Source organism: Centroberyx gerrardi, chromosome 19 (genome assembly GCF_048128805.1).
Source record: "Centroberyx gerrardi isolate f3 chromosome 19, fCenGer3.hap1.cur.20231027, whole genome shotgun sequence".
In the NCBI taxonomy this organism is placed as follows: Eukaryota; Metazoa; Chordata; class Actinopteri; order Beryciformes; family Berycidae; genus Centroberyx; species Centroberyx gerrardi.
Genome location: NC_136015.1, coordinates 12569216 through 12588791, shown reverse-complemented (window position 1 = coordinate 12588791; position 19576 = coordinate 12569216). Strand labels below are relative to the sequence as shown.

At 45.0% G+C, this 19576-nt stretch overlaps 1 protein-coding gene across 7 annotated transcripts in view; it reads left to right on the top strand.

Moving 5' to 3' along the window:
* Positions 1-1133: 1133 nt before the first annotated feature.
* Positions 1134-19576, top strand: part of clasp2 (cytoplasmic linker associated protein 2) — a 57327-nt gene continuing 38884 nt past the window's right edge. For all 7 annotated transcript variants that reach the window (XM_078290475.1, XM_078290478.1, XM_078290477.1 and 4 more), the window contains exons 1-7: positions 1134-2027; positions 9475-9553; positions 12591-12694; positions 13485-13576; positions 14997-15072; positions 16004-16101; positions 18806-18876. In XM_078290475.1, coding sequence (XP_078146601.1) covers positions 1830-2027; positions 9475-9553; positions 12591-12694; positions 13485-13576; positions 14997-15072; positions 16004-16101; positions 18806-18876 — 718 coding nt within the window. In that variant the 5' untranslated portion in view covers positions 1134-1829. The remainder of the gene's footprint in view (positions 2028-9474; positions 9554-12590; positions 12695-13484; positions 13577-14996; positions 15073-16003; positions 16102-18805; positions 18877-19576) is intronic.

The following is a 19576-nucleotide window of genomic DNA, read 5'->3' as shown; positions in this document are numbered from 1 at the left end:
AGTAAACTCTATCCATCTACTACTCCAAGCAGTTTAAAACACATTAGGAACTATTTGCAAATACCATTTGACACAGGTCTGTTGAGATCTGCCAATCAGGCATTATATGGCTCAGTAACTAGCTTCCATATTATTCCCACTCGTCCAATCCTACAGACATAATGAGAGGAGTGTGACATGAAATGACTGGGAGGGAAGCACCAGAATCAACAGTTCATCTCATTCTATACAGACACTCCTTCAGATCTCCAGGATCTCAACATTACAGCAACAGTATGGGAAATCTGTTTTGCCATGCAGTGATATGTGTAACTATGGGGCATGAAATACTACCATTCAAAACACAGAAAAACACAAACAGAAACCACACAAAGATATACACAAAGATGTGCTTTGAAAAAAAGATGTAGTGTCAGGCAAGTGCTGTGTAGTGCCAAGTGCTCAAAGATTTTCAATAGGGAGATGCACAGGACTATAGGTAGGACTGAGACAAAGAAGAGCAGACAGAAAGATAATGAATTGGACTCAGATGTTGAGATACATAGCTGACTGGACTGGCTGTGATACTAATGCCCTCTCTCTGACAGCTGTTTTAACAGTTTTATGTTGAAGAAAATAAAGAAATAAATGAAAAAAATAAACAAATGAATAAATAAAAGTAACTAATAGTAAATGTGCTTTGTCTCTCCAGTGTGGGATTTTGTGTGTGTGTGTGTGTGTGTGTGTGTGTGTGTCTGAATACTTCATAGCACTTCATACAGTGAGACTACAGATAAACTGTATACAGGTCCCGCCCCAGTTTGACCGCTAGATGTCATCGAAGAGCCATGTAATGACAGACACACCCACATAAACACTGCGGTTTCGTGGATTCACCACTCTTTATCACAGATTGGATAATTTATCTAACCCAGATTAGTATTGATAGAAATGACACAGTTACGTGGAGAATTTATCTAACAAAATAACCACAAGTATGCTTCACTGTAAATCAGATTATTTGACATTTTACATCAGGCACTGTGCTGGATAGCTGTGCGGTTCCCAAAGACCCATCGGCCTGATCGTTGCTCGGTTGCGCCTCCTAGCAAACTGCAGTCCCCGGCAGCGCGCAGACTTTCAGCGGGGAAGGGTTTAGCTGCGGACAGCTCCCTCACAGAGACGATTATTCACAGATTAAGAGACACCAGGAACCGCGGGAGTGGAGTTGAGGTCCTGTCCTCGAAGTTTGGTGCAACTTTACCTCTGAAGGATTCGACAGTTGAGCCTTTATGAGACTTTCCAGCCCGTGGTCATGGATTACAAAAGGGGAGTGAATCCAGGCACCAGGCCCTCGGATAACTAGCTAGCCTAGCTAGCTGATCTGAAGCCAGTATCAATGCTTGTTTGGGTCGCAGTGCTAACTAGCTAGCTACTGTTTTCGTTAGCTTACCAGCTGCCCAACCGGGGTTGTTAGCTTGTTTTGATGTGGCTCTATTGAAAGAACCTACTGGGATCCACTACATTTACACGTTTCCTGAACTTTCTGGAAGTTTTAAGGATTGGCTTGTTAAACAGAAAGGAAGCTAGCAAGCCACTTCGGAGTCGTGCAAACAACAAAAATAAATCAAAGTTGAGCTTTTGACTTGAGCAGAGGAGGTCTCGTTTTACAGTGGATTGCATGTTCATCGTTACACATAAATTATTCGCAACCCAGACCGTACAGCCACTCTCCCCCTTCACGGGACCACAGTTAACCTCTTCCCCGGCTCTCCACACCCCGTCCCACCGACCAGTATCTTCTGTCTGCGGCTGGCCACTGTAGCTGGCCATACGGCACTGCGTGCCCAATGGAGGAACATGACAACATGGACTATTTTTATCAGCAGGTACTGCAGAAGGACGTTACCCGCAGACTGCAGGTCGGCCAGGACCTTATTGAATACCTAAACGACCCGCAACGCTCCCCGGACGTGGAGCAAGATAAACCCCGGCTCGATAAAACCATTGACGAGTTAACGGGATGGGTGAACTCCAGCAATTTCAAGGTGAGAGATCGTGGCAAGGAGTCGCATGTGGCTACCGCAGTGTTCATTGCAGCAGTGATCCTATCGGCTTCATGAATTATTCCATCAGTTAAGCCCGTGAATGATAAGGGATGAGAGGAAGCTTGGGTCCTTGCAGTAATGGAAATTTGATTTGATTTGCCAGGAAGTTGGTCACAAATGATGACAACTTTCTGAGGCAAACGAGGGGCCCGTTACCCATCAGGCCCCAGGCAAACTGTCATCGGCTTGGTGGTGTCAAGAGGGAGCGTCCAGTCTCCTCAAAACGGAACAAATCTGATTCAGATAGCCCGCTTATCTTATCTAAACTCAGCTGAGTCAAAAGTTTCAAAATATGCTTTTCAACAGAGTAATTTGTACTACTTTTTTTTACCAGTAGTAGAGAGAAGCAGTAGGCTACGTGTTTCGCTTTCACAACACAATAATCTAATCCTGGGCTATGATAGACAAATGTTTTTATATTTCACCCTAGGGACAAAGTACAGTGAAATCGCAAGGCATTCCTGTGGATGGTTGAGGTTTATGTTGTTATTTTGGTTGAGAGTGTGTGTGTGTTGAGGGGACCCATTGTCAGAGCTGTAGACCAGAGCAGTGGATGGGGGAGGGGTCAGAAGACGCTCATTGTTTGGACTTGGTCTCTCTCTCTCCTCTCTCTCCCTCTGCCTTCTCTCTGTTTTTCTCCTCATGCTTTCCTCTGCTTCATGCTGTGTGCGTTGGTGGCCTTGCCTGTACTCTGTGCCATATCTCAGCAACACTGGAATGTGACCTTTTTGCCAAGGTATCACACTGATCCAGACACAAGTCTAAACAGTCTGAAATCTCTTCTCTTTTCAAGCCATGCTGAAATTTGACTCGCAGAACCTTTTTTGAACTGATTGACATTGTCTACATTGATATGCTAGACTCAGCGAGACTGTACGAGTGTGGAAATCATTCATACAGCGTGATGAACACTCTCTCTCTCGGTCTATTGTGAAAGCACGTCCAATTGACAGCACTTATCAAGTAGTGGTAGAAAAACACTCATTTGACATGGTTGTCTTGTCATTGTCAAAAGCTTGTAAACATAAGTTTGTAAACGGATCACCCATCCACTACTACTGAGATAAGATAATAAGAAGATAACAATAGAGATGCACAACACCGCTTTTTCATTGTCTATACCGATTTAAAGTACTAAACTAAGTATCAGCATTTATTAAGTACTGATCTAATCCATCACTTTTATTTAACAGTGCAGGCTTAGAACATCAGTTTGAGGTTACTGGATAAAAAAAACTATTGATTTCATTTGTTTTTCTCCAACAGAGGGATTTAGTATCCTTCTATGTCTAAACAAGTACACATTCTGTACAGTTCCATTCGAAACATATTGTAAAAGGGCAAGTATTGGCCATAATCCATGTCAGATAATTGGCCTGGGTATTGTCAAGGACCTCACGATATGATACGCATCATGATGTGTAGGTCACGATATGATTCAGATCACAATACACTTTGATTTGGTACAGTAATTACCATGCATTTTGCGATACATCATGATACTTAGTTCCCAAAAACTGAACATTGGAATGGGAAATTGAAAAATGAACCTAATGCACGCCACCAGACAGTCTGATTAGTCTGTAAAATATCCTTGACAGGGCAAAGAGGTGCTAGTGTTTGGGGATTAGAGAGGTGGGGAAAGGTGAGCGAGTCTGTGTACCGCTTTGCCTTCAAAACAAACAGTTCTCTTTTCAGTAGCCACTAGCCACGCTGTCCTGACAGTCTGGACGTGTCGAGAGAATTCATAAAAACTGAACTGCAAACGCTGCCATAAATATATCCTATAAAGGAGATAATGATCATAAAAAAAAATAAACGTTAATTGTAGCGACTTTTTTAAATACAGAGAAACAAAGGGCTTCGTAACAAAAGCGCATCACAAGAAAGTGCATTTACACTGCACAGTTGCACTTAGAGTACAACAGGAAAACAAAGAAAATATATCAGAGGCACAGACAAATAAAATAAATAACGCAAATCATGAATAACAAAAAGCATTATGCCTCCTGGAAAAATAAAGAACACAGTAACACCCTGATGGGTCCCTGAATTTGAATATAGAAACAGTCTGCTAGTCTACTATTTCTTCATGTTCATATTTTTGCTTGGGGAATAGAATCAAAGCCCTAGTACTCATTTCATTGAATGAATTTGAGTGTGTGTGTGTGTGTGTGTGCGCGCTACCTGATACTGCATCTTCCTCCATAGAGACACAACTAGGTTGGCAGAGTTTTCTGCTTCGGATCCACAGGTTTAACATTAGGCCAGGTGGTGTTTCGTCTTTGTAGTGCCTCAACAAGTCTTCAAGCTAGTTGTGTTTCTTGAATGTTTTATTAAAGGATAATGCCAGTTCTAGTCATCGCACAACACTTGCGAATAATAAATGCATTATGTATTGATACAAGGGTTTGGGGAATTGATACTGTGTCATCCCCCCAAAAAATTGCGACTCAACTTTATGGTTTTGTTTTGTTTTTTGCACTTATTGTCTTATCAGATAAGGGTGTGGATTGTGACCAAACAGTACTACCTTTTGGTAGATAAGATATGTATTTAAAATCTTATACATTCATAAAAACAAAGGACATTTTACTAGCAGATAGTGCCCCATCAGCAACAGACATGATTTGAAGAAAATGTTTTTCAAGTGTTGTAAACTGTGATGAAGTTTGATAGCGCACAGGTAGAGAGGAGTGAAGAGAGGAGTGAAGAGAGGAGTGAAGAGAGGAGTGAAGAGAGGAGTGAAGAGAGGAGTGTCTCACCCTGACTGACCTGAACTTGCCTCTGGCGACAGCACTGTGGGGAAAAAGCAGAGAATCACGTTCTACAGTGCAATATCCTGTATTAGGCTGGTGTTGGCTCTGTCTGATGCCAATATCGACCGTGTTGCATTCTCCCAAGTTCATTACCAGACCAAAAATGTTTGTGAAATGGTGATCCATCACTACTTTTCCAAGTCATGAATTTCATCCAGGGTCTGAAATTAACCTTTTTCTCCACCAGCCAGTGTGGCAGGTAGATAAAAAGAAATGACCAGCAACTCTGATTTTTTTTATCAGCTACTTCTTTGCACCATAATAATTGAGGCTGAAAACCATGCAGAAAACATTCAAATCAGATTCAGTCTCTCCCCATCAGTTTATAACGTCTTGTTTATTATTCATTACTCACATTTTTTCCATTATGATTTGAACAAGAGTTAGCCTATGTCTCAAATTTGAGATTTAGATAACCAGAAAACGTATTTATTTCTTCAGTCAGCAGTATTGAATTTCATCAACGGCCAAACTTGGTTGCTCTCTTCTCCTGTGGTTTGCTTTTACTTGCTTTCCGCACAGCATGAGCTTACGGTATGAGTACCACACCACACCACACCAGACTCTACTGAGTGTGGTTGCGGACCGTGTCAAGTGGTGGGTACAAAGAAAGAATAGTGGGTGGTAATGTTTGCTGACAGTGCCCCAATGCAGACTATGATTGGAAATTTGATTGTTGACTGACAGCCAATGTGGGATTAGTGGTCCATGTCTTGGTTGTCAATTGAGTAACATAATCATATGTTGGCTGTCTAATTTGTAGTCATATGCAATCAGAGAAGCAAAGTATGTTTTGTTTCAAAAAACCACCCGCCTCAGATAGACATTCTTACCCACCGCAGCCCACTATTTACCCACATTTAGCGGGTAGTAGGTGTTAATTTCAGACCCCGATGTCATCCCTAGCCCTATCAGGCTAATGTACCCCTCAGTACAGATCTAAGGAAGCATACGTTCCCCAGTCTGCGCTCTATCCTTTTATGTGGATGACACATAACCTGAACTCAGATCAATGTCAGGTAGAGCTGCAACGATTAATCGATTAATCGATTAATCGATTAATCGATTAGTTGTCGACTATTAAATTAATCACCAACTATTTTGATAATCGATTAATCGGTTTGAGTAATTTTTAAAGAAAAATAAGTCAAAATTCTCTGATTCCAGCTTCTTAAATGTGAATATTTTCTGGTTTCTTTACTCCTCTATGACAGTAAACTGAATATCTTTATGTTGTGGACAAAACAAGACATATGAGGACATCATCTTGGGCTTTGGGAAACACTGATCGACATTTTTCACCATTTTCTAACATTTTATAGACCAAACAACTAATCGATTAATCAAGAAAATAATCGACAGATTAATCGACAATGAAAATAATCATTAGTTGCAGCCCTAATGTCAGGGAGTGACATGCTTGTGACCCCCTGGGACCTTTATACAGCAGGCTTTGAGGGATGCTGATTGGCTTCCTGGAGGGCAGAAAGGGGGTGGGGTTAGCTGCAAGCAAGATGCTGAGTCAGGACAGAGACGCAGGGAGGGATGGAGAGAGAGAGGAGTGGAGGGATGGAGAGGTGATGCAGAGTCGTAGAGGGGAGGTGGATGAAGGAAGAGTTATGGGGGGAAAGGGAGGGCTGGAGTGATGGATGGGCTAAGTCGGGAGGTGAGTGGAAAGCTCACAGCCAGACACAAGTCGTGACTCATAAATGCTTGTATCGAGAGGAGGCGACTGTAGCACCCAAGTTCCTCTATCTCTTCTATCCCTTGGCTCTCTTTTCCTCTCTTTCTCGCTTATGTGCCTTCGTCTCTGTAGTTTTTCTGTCCAGGAATGTGTTTCATCCTCTCATTCTCCTCTTTCTGCAGTCACGGCAGCAGATTCACCTCATGCGCTCTGCTCTCACGCCATCACAGTGGGCTAAATGCATATGGCACGCGCACACACACACACACACACAGACAGCAGGCATTAATATTGCATGCTGCTTTTACTGTGTTTTTTTTTAGAGCAGCAGGGCCAGATGACTGGACGCTGACCGGACTGGTCTAGGATGGATATTGCTGCTAGGCTGCCTGACCGTCAGGCCCCGTGGCTATTTGTCATTTTCTTTAAAGGAAGTTGGAATGTGCAGCCCACTAAAGTATTTGTTATTAGTTTATGCCCATAGTACAGTGCAGACAAAGAGGAAAGTGAGTGGAGATTAAACAGCACAGCTTGAGTAGGGATTTAAACTTTCATATAGTCACAAGGAGCTCCATTCCCTGCCTATTAAACCAATAGGCAGCCCACCTAAGAGTGTTGTCTCTGAACACCTAAAGGATCCGAACCCCCTCACGTTAAATACTGTAGAAGCGATTTGAATGAGTGTCACCATCTCCTCAGATGGTCTCTAAATGTGTTCCAGTCGGTTTTTGTCTGCTCCCTAAGGTTGCTGTATGATTTTAGAGTCTTGGACCCCATGTCTCTGTGCAAACCCCACCTCACTTTACCTCCTAAGCCTCGCTAGATTCCAGAGTAAACCCTGTACATGGTATGCGCATTAGCAGACTAAGCCACCGTACGCCCCAACCTGAGTTTTCACAAAGCACTATTCATTCTGGGCTAAATATTTAGATTTTTCCAAGTAAAGCTCGGTGCAGCACCGGCAACTAGGCGAAGTCGCCCTGTTTTGAATCTTTCACCCTAATGATGTAGTGGCATTTTATGAGCATTACGTTTTAGCAATGACACTGCGGAATCATGGTGCTCATATTCACACTAATGATATTTGTATGTGTGTCTTTGTTGGACAATGCCATGAGTTGGGGGATACCTGAGTGGCCATCTGCTCCTCTCCCCTCCTCTCCTCTCCTCTCCTCTCCTCTCCTCCTCTCCCCTCCTCTCAGTCCCTTCCACCTCTCTCCCTCCATCTCCCTCTCTCTGTCTCCCCTGGTGGAGTTGCCATATGGTCGTGGGCGCAGGGGTTTGTTGGGGTGCTGGGTGGAGGAGGGGGAGGGGAGGCCGCAGGCTGTCTCCTTCCTGTTCTGTTTCTTCTCTCTCTCCCCCTCGCTTGCTGTTTTTCCCCTCTTCCAGCTCTCCTCCCCTCCTCCTCTCTCCCCCTAAATTAGGTCAGTATGAAACAGTCATCATATTGACCCAGAGCTCATGTTTCTTCTCCAGGTGATTTTTTTTCCTCTGGTATTACTTGGCCTGCTTCTCTTTACCCCCCCCCCTTCCCACTTCTCTCCCTATTTGTTTCTGTAGTTACCTGGCTCCTCTCTTCCTTTTACTAAAATAGGGAAGAACTGCAGTCTGACTCCCCACTCGGTGCAGGGCAGAGGGGAATAATGTTTTAATGGATTTCCTTTGGACTGTTCAGTTCCACCGCGGAGCTGCCAACACAAGCATTCCAGCAGCACAGCGCTACATGGGATCTGATCCTAATCAACAACACAGTGGAAAAACTCTCTACTTTACCGCTAGAGAAGAGATCCCGTCTACCTCCACCATACTAGTCACACACAAGCTTTCAGTCACATCACAAGCTAGCTGTTGTTTTACTCGGAGCAAGCCAGATCACCGACGAGAGACAGGAAAATGGCAGAGAACTGACAGTGTCGGTGTAGCAAAGGTCACAAGTTGATTCAAATCCATGACATTGCAAATACATGGCATACACCTCAGCTCGCTGTGTCAGCACAACATGTTATTGTACAACTGACACAGTAGTCCAGGGGAAACCTTTGCCATTAGCTGTTTTACACAGTGCGGCAAATGCTGCCTACCAACTGCGACTTCTAAAATCCTGACAGACTGAAACTGGAAAGCAGTTCACACTAAATAGCAGACTTCAGCAGATTTTTAGTCTCTTTGTAGTAATGGTGCACAAACTTGAAGACAAGCTATGAGATGCACTATTGATCCCCTAGGGGAAATTCGGGATATGATATGATCTAGTGATATGGATAGTGATCACACATTAGATGACGAGAAGTATCGCATACTGCACCAGTCATCTGTGATGCGGTTCACCTACAACCACGGACAACAACAACTTGGCTGTCAGTCTCTGCCAGAGATTTGTGTCATTGTCCATCTCACGCTACAGGAGTTCATCCAGATTCCACTTCTTTAGAAATCAAGCAAGTTTGAAATGCTGACTGGTCTGCAACTTGATTGGGAGGCAAGAGACTCCTCAGCCCCTCTCACACTACAAGATTAGCTGTGACATTAGCTATGACAGCCGTTGCTACCTGAGTCAGCAAAGACTCAGAAGACATTTTGATTGAATGAGCCCGATTTTGAAGTCCAGTCACGATGGCAAGATCAGACTTAAGTGGGCTAAAAGTTGTGTAGTGAGAACCCAGTGTAAAATGTATTGCCTCAGCCCATCTGATGTCTTCTTGCCACAGCTCCAGCCTTTATGGTTCATATGTATGTTCATATGTAAGCAGACATACAGTGAAGCTGGCCTAAGTGCATAATTGTGAATATGAAAGGTGAATTTAACTCCTGTGAAACTGTCTTAACCTGAGTCATTGTGTATGAGGTCCATTGTAACCTTTCTCTCTTTCTCTATGTTTTGTAGGTGGCGTTGTTGGGGATAGACATTTGTGGGGCGTTCGTGGACCGCTTGGGGGAACGGTTCAAAGGATACCTGGGCACAGGTGAGACCCCCCCCCACACACACACACACACACACACACACACACACACACACACCACAGCCAATAGTAGTCACAATATCTGGAACCTCTTTTAATACTAAAGCGGAAAGAAACTAATTTTAGACACAAAAGGGAATATATCACTGTACGAGCCTCTGTTTCCAGCCATCCTACAGACGAGCCTAATTTAGAATGGGTTAAAAATACTAGGTGCCTTTAGCTTTCTCAGCAACACACAGATACACGCACAAACACACTCATTCACACCATTTTGTATCATTCTTTGCAAATGGGATTTTGCAAATTGCTTGCTTTGTGCGGTTCATTAGGTTCATAAGTAAAAGATTCCCACTAAGCGCTCCTTCCATTATCTATAGCAGCGAGTGCTGGTCCAGGATGAGATTCTGCACTTGACATGGGTTGAGTCCCAAAAGTATTTGAACTGAAAAATGTATAAATGGTGGCAATTAGAGCCCTTTTCAAAACACTTTGAACAACACTTCTCTGCACTGTACACAAGCTCTGATGGTGTGTTTGTTACTGTGTGCATTCCTCCGCATTTTGACTTCTGTCCTCCCACAAATCAAGTCTGTCCGTCTCACTTCCACTTTGTCCTTCCTCTGAGCCAGACCAGCAGCACAGCTCTAAAACTTGGCACCGCCCCTCTGTCTGTCTCCCTCCCTATTATTCATCTGTCAGTCTCTATATTTAGGCTGTAAATTGTCTGCCATACTGTAGCTCACCCCATTACACCCCGAAACCACACCTTACATACACATGACCTCATAGACTGAATTTTGTATCAGATTTCATGCTCTGTGTGTGTGTTGTGTGTGTGTGTGTGTGTGTGTGTGTTATGTCAGTGCCAGGCCCTCTGTGTGCCCGCTGCAGGTGTCACCAGCTGTCCTTGTCGGCTAGGCTGGCTCTTGTCACCAACAAACATACTCAACCCTGCAGTGCAGTTCTGGGACGACCGGACCTGTCACACTGTGCAAAGTCTGCACCGAGACACACAGACAGACACACACACACACACACACACACACACCCTTGCACTCGCTCACTGTCTAGGACATTGCCTTCACCCGGCTGTGTGTGTGTGTGTGTGAGAGTGTGTCAGTGTGTGTGATTCCTCCCAGCTCAAGGGATTGATGGTAAAAACATCCCTCTAAGCCACCGCTGGCTTTGGAATCTCCCTCTCTCCCTCTCTCTCCATCTGACTCCCATCTCTCCTTTCCTGTCCTCTTTCGCCTTCTCCCTGCCCATACACACACACACACACACACAAAATGAGGGGAGGGAGATGAGATCATAGAGACTAATGAGTGATGTTATTGATCTACAGGACTGACTCTTAGTACAGAACTGCTTCCATTCCAGTGTGTGTATGTGTGTGTGTGTGTGTGTGTGTGAGTTTGTGTGACACTGCAGCTTTGGCCATCTTGCCAAGCAGCTCCCAGACGTGGAAGTGAAACAAACAGATCACATAAGGCCAAATAACAGCCTCTAATAGGCTCCAGCCTCTTATATCACCCGTCACTCAGATGAAATGGGGTGATGTGATTGGTCAGCCAGCTGTGTTGGTTTCCTGCCAGTTCGAGTCTCATGTTGAACAGATGAAACAAAGAACAGGAAAGATGAAGGAATATGGACCAAGTTGCCATATACAAGTGAAGTGTGTGTGTGTGTGTGTGTGTGTGTGTGTGTGTGCTTGATTCCAACTACAGAAGATGACGTCTCTCTGTGTAACAATGCCCCCCCTGTCACTTTTTGTTCGAGGGTATTGTCCTTGTTGCCAAGGGAACCAGCTGTTATGGTAACATCATACACATGCACGCATGCATGCACGCACACACACACACATAAACACGCACTCCTACCCACATTCCTACCCTAAAAGATCAGTGGAGGAGGGATAGAGTGATGTCATCTGTCCTTTTCCTGTGTGTGTGTGTGTGTGTGTGTGCGTGTGTGTGCATGTGTATGTCCCAGCCCCTCTGTGTACATTTGTGTTTATCTCTTTGCCTGAACGTCAAAGGGAAGTTTTGAGTCTTATGTAATTCAGAAAGATTAGCTTCTGCCATCTGATGGCCAGAGCAGAGAAAGATACACCAGGTCTTGTATTATGTCTGTATGTGAACTGGAATTTTTGACTGCGTGGGTACACTGAACATAATCTGCCCAGATACTTTTGGCACTCTGAAATGTCTGGTCTTTATACAAAAAGGGCTGTAGTTAATATGTGTTCAACTAATATGGCTCAAAATACACTCAAAGTTGACAGGCTTCATGTTAACCGCATAGTCATACTGTCATTTCATAAAGGGAAATAAGAGTGAAGAGGCCAGACAGCAGTGTGTTGCTGCCAAACTACTGATGGAGTTTACTGGATGGCATTTAAATATCCTTACTTTATCTTCCTTAAGTGTGTGTGCGTAGCTGCCTTGCATAGGCATTGCTGCTGGAGCAGTTGTGTGTTAGACAAAGTGGAAATGACACGAGAGCATTTGATGAGGAACAGGATCTTGATATTATTTTAGTCACGGTCCATTTCTCGTTTCCTATCCTCTTCTCCCTCCCCCCTATTTGTTCTCAATGCCCTGGATCTGTGGTACTGATTGTGGTATTACTTGAGCTTACACACTGAAATGAGTCTCTCTCTCTCTCACATACACTCTCTCTGTCTCACACACACAGTAAGACTGTGCTGATGATGAAGATGGTTAATTTCTGTGTACATCTACATGTTTTCCAAGCACTCCACTTGGGGGCAGTCTTTATTGTCTTTGCCACTTTAATCTGGTGGAGATTTAGAGCCACGTGAAGCCTGAGGCCTGGTCTCTGTTGGGCCTCTGGATCGAGGCCCAACATTAGCTACATTTTTTCAAATATTGACTCTCTCTCTCTTTCTCTCCCTCTCTCTGTCTCTGTCTGTCTGTCTGTCTGTCTGTCTCTCTCTCTCTCTCTCTCTCTCTCTCTCTCTCTCTCTCTCTCTCTCTCTCTCTCTGTCTCTCTCTCTCTGTCTCTCTTTCTGTAGTTCTGCCAGCGCTGGTGGACAGAATGGGTGATGGGAAGGACCAGGTCAGAGAGAACAGCCAGGCTCTCATCCTCCGCTGTATGGAACAGAGTGCCTCGCCCATGGTGAGACAAACACACACAGACCTACACACAAGAATCAGACTCTGTTGTATAGTATCCTACATGAGCAACGCACTGATAGCAATCCTAGTATTGGATATTGGTTTGATACCAGGCTAAAATCGGTATTCAAAAATGTAGCCAAAATTAATATTTGATTTCAAGCGCCACATGTAACATGACATCAAAGCAGAGTGACTTGATTTTCTACGTTGGTCACTCACGGAAGGTCATTTTAAACACAGGAAAAATTAGTTATTGCATTACGTTACAGACCCCAAACTAACTTTCAACATCTACTGTTCAGTAAAAATAATTGACAAGACTGTGGTGCTGTATTTTCATTTACTGCACTGCCAGTAGACAGTAGAAAAGGTGAAAAAGTGGTGTTGGTGCACCTCATGGACAGCAACCTACTGAATTAAATTGTAGAATATAGCTGTTTATGCATGAATCAGTTTGCAGATTGCATGAATTAGATGCAGCATGGAGAGAGCAGACAAACCACAGCCTCCTCCACTGCTATCAATAATGCATCTTCGCTACATCTGAAAGGTTTGTTCGGAGCCCCCTCTTCTGGATGTTAACGGAACTACACGGACTTTATAACTGCTCCACTCTGCTTTGTGTGATATACACACACCACACACACATTTCCACAGATTAGAACCTCCCCTATACTTCGTAATCTGCTCAACCGGTGGAGTTGCTTGCGGTAAACCTCCCGCTTGTTCCTGCCGCACCAACCCTCTCTTACTCTCTCTTTCTCTCTCCCTCCATCTCCTTTCTGCAGTACGTTTGGGAAAGGCTGCTTCTTGGTTTTAAACACAAGAACTTCCGCAGTCGAGAAGGCGTCTGCCTCTGTCTCAGTGCCACCCTCAGCACGTGAGTAACTTCCTCTTTCAGGCTGTATCACTTCCTGGGTGAAATGTGAAAGGGCAAATGGCAACATTCCTAGCTATTAATTACAGGCATATGTTGTACTGGGGATGTAAGTTGGTTTTCTTTGATAGACTTGTGGGAATTGGTTTCTACATTATTCATTTGTCTTAAATTATCTAAAATTAGTAAGCATTCTTCATTGAAGCAAACAGGCAGGAATAGGCTGCTGGCTGGTGAAGACAATCAACTGAAATTCAAAATGTAAATGTGTCTCTTTAATGGTATCTATTAAAAGCCCAGTCATTGATTTCTTCTAATATGGTTTTTTGAGGGAGATTCCACAACCTTATTCTTACAATGGAGCCTGGAGTCATATTTTTTCAGCATGTGAAGTGGAGTTAATGAGAGCACTGCACACTCAGGAGTAGTTTCCTTGAATTCTCCTTGTTTCTACTACCCTCCATATGCCCCATGTGTACGTGTGTCCCATTTTGTTTGTACAGACACACACACACACACACACACACACACACACACACACACATATAGTCTCTCTCTGCAGGGTTAATCCTCTTAAGTGTTTGTGTGACTCTGTAGAGGTGGCACACATCCAACGGATGGCACCACCACTCTATCATGTGACGCTACAGTGTTCAAGCATACATGCTACTGTTCTTTATCATAGGGTGTTAAAACTCAATCCTGAATTCACCCAAACCTGAACACACATGTGGTTTCTCACTCAGCTGTCAGACCTGATTGAGGACTTGATATTTATTTTTTTGTCCTACATGAACGCGTAATTGGAATGGGGCTAGAGCTGACTGTATCTTAGCACTATGTTGCTAAACAAAACCAAGTCACTCCATTTGCTCACCATTTTCCCAGAAGCCTCAGTGGGTCCTAGAGGTCACACTTAAGAGAATAAGGTCACTGCGCATGGCAAATCTGAGCTATTACAACCACAGTGCTAATTTTAGCATCATTTTGCTAATGGACAGTGACACTTTTCTGCTAAATGCTAAGCTGCTACCTGATGGCAAGGCTAAAGATGTGCACTGAACACACACATGTATCCTTTAAGTATAGAGTAGGCTGAGCAAAACATGGCACAGGAATGGTCCATTTCCTTATTTTCATATTGCTATTGTTATTCTTCCTTATGCATGAATTACCAGTTTACACTTTTATGTGACAAATAAGTTCCACAGTTCAAAACTTCAAGCAGGCTTTCAAAATGCACAGTGTTGCCTCTGAAAATAGACCTGTTTTTTTTTTTTTTTCCTTCATTCCTGAAAAGTTGATGTTTTTGAGGTACATGGTTTTTATCGGTCAGCCAGATATATTTGATGCTTAATATTTTTATGAATAACTATGATCCCTCCTGTTCCCTTGTCTTGCTGTGTGTCTCTCTGTCTGTTAGGTACGGTGCTCAGCCGTTGAGCCTCAGTAAAATAGTTCCCCATCTCTGCACTTTGACTGGAGACCAGAACCCACAGGTAAGAGACAGAGCACTTTGGGAATATAATTGGAAATGTCTGTGTGTCCCTAAATATGCTTTCTGTGTGTGTGTGTGTGTGTGTGTGTGTGTGTGTGTGTGTGTGTGTGTGTGTGTGTGTGTGCACTTTGATGTGTAGGGGTCATTGTTTCTCCCTTGTCTTAGTCTGTAGCCAAGCCTGTGTTTTAGCTCTCAGCACCCAGAGTGTGTTGGCAGTGATCTCATGGTCTCATGGCAGCCTTGTGATTATTACTGTTATTAGTGAGGAGATGGGCTCTGTAGAGTCCCACCCCAGCCAGCTTCACTGCTGAAACCTGAGCACCAACACCCAACCATCAACCCACACACTGCTTGCAGCTCTGAATGTGTGTGTGTGTGTGAGAGAGAGAGAGAGAGAGAGAGAGCGTGGTTGGTTTAACCTCCTGTGGAGTTGCACCCCATAGCTGAAATCTGCTCCCATCGTCTACCCAATGATTATCTACCCACGTACTGTCCCGGCCAATCACCATCCTCGATAGGCCCGCCCACCCCCCGTCTCAGAGAATCCCTTTAACAGTATCCCACTACCCAATCACAACAGCCCCCGCAACAGAACTAGCAAATCAGATGTCTCACATCGTGCAGGCGAGTTTGGGCCCTCAAGGGGTTATATTTTGGTTATTATGTGTGTGTGTGCGCGCTTTGACCCCTTAGTGTCTATAATCCCAGTCAGTGGGAAAACAGTGTAATCTGTATGGGAAATTAACCCTAATCTCACTGCTTTTAGCACAACCACAACTGACATCTCCAGCTCCACACACACACACACGAGACAGACACACAAGCGGGTGTGTGCGTATGCATGTATGTGTTTTGGGTGTGTGTGTGTGGAGGGGTGGTGTGCATATATATTAGTCCTAGCCTTTAAATTGGTGTATGTCTCCTGTCTGTAGGTACGTGAAGCCTCCATAACGACACTGGTGGATGTTTATCGGCACGTTGGAGAGCGGGTTAGAGCGGACCTGGGGAAGAGAGGCCTGCCTGCTGCCCGGTGAGTCGGTTTCTGTGTGTTTGTTCATGTTCATCTCTGTCTCTATGTAAGCGCTGATAGCATTGTGCATGTGTGTGTGTGTGTGTGTGTGTGTGCGTTCTGCCAAGCAGGGATGGGTTGTGTGGACGGTCTGTGGGTCCCGTGGCCTTGGCACTCGGTCTGTCCCAGGCCACACCATGCACCACTCTGCCCTTCACACACAGAGAGACACTTTATCTGGAGCACAATACTGACTGAGTGACTGGGAGGAGGGGGGAGGGAGAGATGGGCATTATGGGGTAACCAAGTTGGGGAAAATTGGAGAAAGTGTGTGTGTTTTCGGTGTGCAAGTCTTCGTCTCTGAAGAGGTCCATTGAGTGGTTGCGTCCTTCTTTGGTCGCCGTGGTTACATGTACTGGGTTGAGGGTTATTCTAAGCACACAGCCTCTCTCTCTCTCTCTCCCCCTCCCTCCCTCCTCTCTCTGTCTCCCGTGTGTGAGATCCTAGCAGCAGCCAGTGTTGTGTGCTGACTGCTCAGTATGAGTCCTGTGTCTGTGAATGCTGGCCGCGGCCGTGTGTCATATGTTGTGCATATTAAGCCTGTCTGTCTCCAGTGCAAACACGCAGTCTGTGTATGTGGGATTTAATCAGACTGGTGTGGGAGCTAATTCTGTGTGTCTGTCTGCTTTGGGTGGGTTATAAGTAGGGACAGATTCATGATTTTTGGTCTGATACCAATATTTGTTCGTCCTTCTGTACGGTCTAGTATGTAAGCTAGGTTGAGGGTGTGTGTGTGTCTGTGTCTGAATCTGAGAGAGTCCTCTGATGTTGTCGGTTCGGCTGCCCGGTGGAATGCAGGGCTGCAGCCAGGGTCTTACTGACCAGATCACATATCAACGCTGTAGAGCTGGCATCAGATAACGGAGAGAGAGAGAGAGAGAGAGAGTGGGAGTCATGAGGGAGAGAGGGAGGACGCAAGACAGAAAATGAAAGGTGGGAAAAATGAGAGATGTATGCCAGCTTTAGATGAATGTTCAGAAGTCCAATCTGTTTATTATGTAACTTTCCTCTGGTGAGAAAGCGCAAACCTTGGTGGGAGTGAGACACAGAGGGAGAGAAAGGAGGTGAGGAGTGGAGGAGAGAAGGGGGCTGCCTTCAATTAGTATGAAGACGGGATCCTGGAATTAAGAAATTTGAAGAGGGAGGTGGGAGTAAGGGATGGAGGGAGGGAGGGAATGTAGGCAAGGGAAGGAGAGGAAGAGAGAAATGGAGGGGGAGGAGCAGCTTTGCTCTCTTTCTCTCTGCCGCTAGCAGTACAACCCCTCCCCCTCAGAAGTGTGTGTGTGTCTGTGTATGTGAGTGTGTGTCTGTGTCGGTGGGTCAGGGAGGGAGGTTATGTAAAGGGTAACTGAACCTCCTCGCTGCCTGTCACACAAACTGCTCCACTCATCTCGCACACACACATACACACAAAGGCCCTGTCTGAGATTTAACTCTTCCTGCCCCTGTGGTGTTTTCTGTGTGTGTGTGTGTGTGTGCTTAGTATACAGTAGGTGTGTGACAGTAGGTGGTGCTTTGTCGCGTGTTTGTATCATGCCTTAGTCTCTCGCTGTTTGGCTCTCCCTCTCTCTTACTCCCTCCTTCCCTCCCTCCCTCCTCCCTGTCTTCCTCCCTCCCTCTCGGAGCCACTGCACCATGTTGGATACAAAGAGCTGAGGGGAGCAGAGGGCTGGAGTGTGTCACTAGCATGGGAGCTAATGCAACGCTGCACAGCAACACAGCAACCTATTAATAAGCGCACTGGGAAATGCTAAGGCAAATGAGCAGCGAAGGCTAAAGGCTAGGCTATTTTTGAACAGAATAGGCAAATTACAATGCTAATGGAAGGCAGGGAACGGCGTGAAAACGCTGTGTGGCTGAGGAACCCGTTGCAACGCTAATCGTCACTTACCAGGAGCTGCTAAGCTGTCTGGCTGCTTTGGAACGGCACCCAGACTCACACACACAGGCTAACAGACAGGACGGTGTGTATGGCTTACATTTGTATGCACACATCCGTGGCTTAGGTGTCGGCAAGGAGACATCGGGGCATGTTATTGGTCATTGTGTGTGCTGTGTTTTTGCTGTGTCAGACGTGTGTTGCCCATGTATGCCACCACTACTCAGTGTGCGGGAGGTTTTGGTTTGTGCAGAGCTCTTATTTAAGCTAGACTGTCTCTAGATTGAGATCTTGTTGCCTTGTTAACATGCAGGCAGTCTTTACTGTGAATCACATGACTGAACAGATCGCATTTGTAATTGTGTGTGTGTCTATTTGGTGCTGAGTGGGATGTTAGTACTCATGTCTCGTTGTTGCTACAGCTCCGTGAGTGTGACTGACATGACAGACACACCCACCTATATAGAAAGACAGACGGGCTGTCCACATGTGTTGCTGCTGATGTTACTTTCACTTGGGATTCACAGCACCATCCCTGTGTCTAGGTCAAAGCTCTGGGTGGGTGTTGGGGTGGGTGGGGGGGGTGGAGGGTGTGTGCGCGTGTGCATCCATGTGCGCACATTTTCTTTGTCATGATATTGTGAATGAAAACGATTGATGTGTGAGAGGATGGGTTTCCTAATACAGTTTCTCTTGGTTGTATCTAATTCTATAAATATTGTGTTTTGTATTAGAGGTGCTGTGTGTGTGTTTCGCTCTAACCTTTCTCCCTCTCTCTCCCCCCAGGTTACAGACGATATTCGGTCGCTTTGATGAAGCCTTGAATTCGGGCAACATGGCTCTCAGCCCTAGTCACGGTCAGTCCCCTTTCTCATTTTCCTTTTGCTTTTTGTCCCTCTGTGCTATACGTAGGTATATTGGTCTCTGAGAGCTACCAAGTTGCAGTCATGTTGTCAAGGAGATCTTGATGTTGAATTTGATTTGTGTGCGTGTGTGTGTAAATCTGCATGTGCTCTTGTGGTTGTGTGCGTGTGCGTTGCCGTGAGCTCCTGTAAGAAGGCCTAATAGGATTAATGGTCTAATCTTTGTATGTTGGTTGCTGTGGGTTTCCGGCAGAGGCAGACCCGGGCTGAACGCTGCTGCTGAGTGTGTGGCCGTCAAACAGCAGCGTGGAGCAAAGCCCTGGGAGCTGTAGGCTCAGCCGGCGGTGTTTGACCGTGGAGAGTTGTAGTTGTAGTTGACAAGACTTCTTAAAGCGATGTTTCACTTTGGTAGAACATTTTCACTTTTCAACACGCAAACCTCCAACATTAGATGCTCTAGGGGTCTGTTGGTACTCGTTATTCTCATGCTCCAAATATCACTGATTATAAACTGGCAATGACTTTCTGAAAAGTATGATTCATGATACAGAAGGAAGCATATGATCCGCTGTTGATGTATGTTTCCCTGCTTGTATATGTGTTAAAAGTATAATTTTCAGACTAGGTGTTCAAAATCAAAATAAGCCTTGACTGACTGTCGGTCCACAGATGGCTGACTGTTGAGCTTCTATTG